Source organism: Motacilla alba, chromosome 6, assembly GCF_015832195.1.
Source record: "Motacilla alba alba isolate MOTALB_02 chromosome 6, Motacilla_alba_V1.0_pri, whole genome shotgun sequence".
NCBI classification, from domain to species: Eukaryota; Metazoa; Chordata; class Aves; order Passeriformes; family Motacillidae; genus Motacilla; species Motacilla alba.
This window is the reverse complement of record NC_052021.1, coordinates 34,803,286-34,805,785: the sequence shown is the minus strand read 5'-3', so window position 1 is coordinate 34,805,785 and position 2,500 is coordinate 34,803,286. Positions and strand designations below refer to the sequence as shown.

The 2,500-nt window shown below is 41.8% G+C and overlaps 1 protein-coding gene across 17 annotated transcripts in view; it reads left to right on the top strand.

Annotated features, from left to right (window-relative positions):
* The window catches only part of EBF3 (EBF transcription factor 3), a 131,764-nt gene that overhangs the window by 111,370 nt on the left and 17,894 nt on the right, over positions 1–2,500 (top strand). For all 17 annotated transcript variants that reach the window (XM_038140398.1, XM_038140397.1, XM_038140412.1 and 14 more), the window contains one exon: positions 2,100–2,188. In XM_038140398.1, the coding sequence (XP_037996326.1) occupies positions 2,100–2,188 (89 nt within the window). The remainder of the gene's footprint in view (positions 1–2,099; positions 2,189–2,500) is intronic.

Below are 2,500 nucleotides of genomic sequence, written 5' to 3'. Positions count from 1 at the left end.
GGAGAAATCCAGGGTGACGACATCACCTGCAATAATTAGAACCTTAAGTAGAGCGGTGATCTTAGGCTTGGCTCCACGCTTAGGCTTCTGAGCCTTTCCAAGTTGATTTTAGGCTGGGCTCGGAGGGGGAAGGCGGAGCCACATCCGCTGAAATATTTGCGGTTCTCTGAAGAGGATCTGAATTGAACTGAAACATTTGGTGATGTCTCTCCCAGAATGGAAGTGTATGGTTATTACAAGTCATAAAGCTTCTGAAAGCTTGCATTAAAGCTTCTATCACCTGTCAGCTGCATTTGCATGAAATCAATAGGAGTTGGCCATCTATCTTTTCTGATCACCTTTCATCAGACCAGATTCATTAAGTCAAACAGTCATGGCGATTAGCTGGAAAATAGGAGAAACCTTGACATGTTACAAATGCACCGAGTGCCACTTTTTTGTTCTCTAATCAAGAAATGTAATACTTTATTTAATCCTTTTTTAAGCAAGTCATTTTGTGAGGCTATACCGGCGGCTCATCTGTCCCAACACACCAGGCTTTTGCTTGACACACTTGTATGGGCCCAGGCAAAGACATGACAAATTGTCCCCAAAGTCAATGCTGACAGCTTCTGATGATTAATGGTCTGATTATGAAGTGGTTTTACACATATAGAATTTACATCACAGAGAGTTAGAAATTTTGCCATGTCACATACGCCAAGGCATTTTGAAGAGCTTTACTATTTGCAAAGAAAAAGGAGGGCAAAATCCCAGCAAAAGCCATGTCATGTAAAATCAATACATCGGATCAATGCTTTATTAACAAGAAAATGTCTTACTTCACATTCCTATGTGGACCTTTGTCTCCGGGATGCATGATGGAATGTCAAATCATATTGCAGTCTTCAACTTTCTGTCGTGTTATTGAGTGCATGCGTGTGAGCCTCCCCGCATTGATCATGGGATGTGCCGCCCGTGTTTACACAAATAATGGCAGCACTAGATAATAATGTCGGCCAATTATTTCGGGTGGCGTTTCCCGGCGCCCCCCTCCCCGAGTAAGTTGTAGCCTTTGTGTCGGCCCGCGCCCGGCGAACCTGCTGAGTTGTACGGTGTTAATCATCAAATTACATGCTGACTAATGAGTGATGGCCTAAATTGCGGGCTGAGTAATGAATAGATGGAGGCAGTTCTTATTAGTCTCAGAAAACCCATTGATTTATGTAGCGCCATGCACCATGGAGTTAGTCTGCTGAAAACGATATCTACATCAAGGAGTAATATACTCTAATAAGTATTTTCATCTTAACTCTAGTCACTGGGCCTCCAGGCTCAGTTTTTGTTTGAGTCAGGCAGGGCTATAATAAAGCCCTATGACTCCTTATAAAGCTTGTTAAACACAATGTGTGCAGTCTAACTGAGTCAGGATCATGATTCATGCACTGTACACAGCAGCATGTGCTGCTGATTTATGACCAAGCACAGTTCATAGTCAAAATTACAATTTGAGGGATAAAAAGATTAATTACTATTTGTGGCCTGCAATTTCATGAGGCTAGTGGATTGCAGCTGTAGAATGATAGTGCTCTACATCAGTTTGTAGTCAGCCATTCACAGATTATTAAAGCTTTGCAAGATTAAGTGCTCCTCCTGCCTGGTTTGTGCTCAGGCAATATGCTAGACAAAAAAGGACCACAGGGATAAATCTGAAGCTAGCAATAGCTGGACATATGTCATAATTGCCAGTTTCCCATAAATCCACAGCCAGTATAGAAAGCAGCCCGTGATGCAGACATCATATCATGACTGTAGTGATTGCTATATATGGCCTCAAGACCTGTAACTTTGTTACTGTGCTATCATTTTTGCAATATATTGGATAACCCTTTGACTATTTTCCAGCCTAATTATAAGTGGAAGTACTCATTGCTTTGTGAAGGGGGAAAAAAAATAAAAATCTCTTCCTCAGGACAGGTTGTAAAATGAGGTCTGTGGCCGGGATAAGGTCTGAGAGGAAAATTGCACATGGGGTGTAAATTTATGCTCAGGAGCAGTTGTTGGGATGTGTGTTTTATTAAGCCCCTCTGCTGAAATCGCCTCCTCTGTTTATCTTCCAGCGCTTAACGAACCCACCATAGATTACGGCTTCCAGAGGTTGCAGAAAGTTATTCCGCGACACCCAGGTGATCCCGAAAGGTTACCAAAGGTCAGTGAGGAGTCAGAAAGCACGTGTTTATTTTTTTTTTTTCTAATTAAATAAGTGTTGCTAAGCGATGCCTTAGGCTGCTCATCACCTGTAAAATAACGCCGCGCACGAACTCCGGCTGAGCAACTACTTGGGTAGGTACATCAAGCTGCAAAAAAAACAACCTGTACTCTTAAATGTGACCCCTTTTCCACATTAATTCTTTGCCATTAAGTTAATCGACAGTTTTTAAGATCGCACCTGATACTTGCAGGAGAGTATTTTAAAGAAGGAGAATGGATTTTCTGATACAAATATTTTGGATTCTACAAG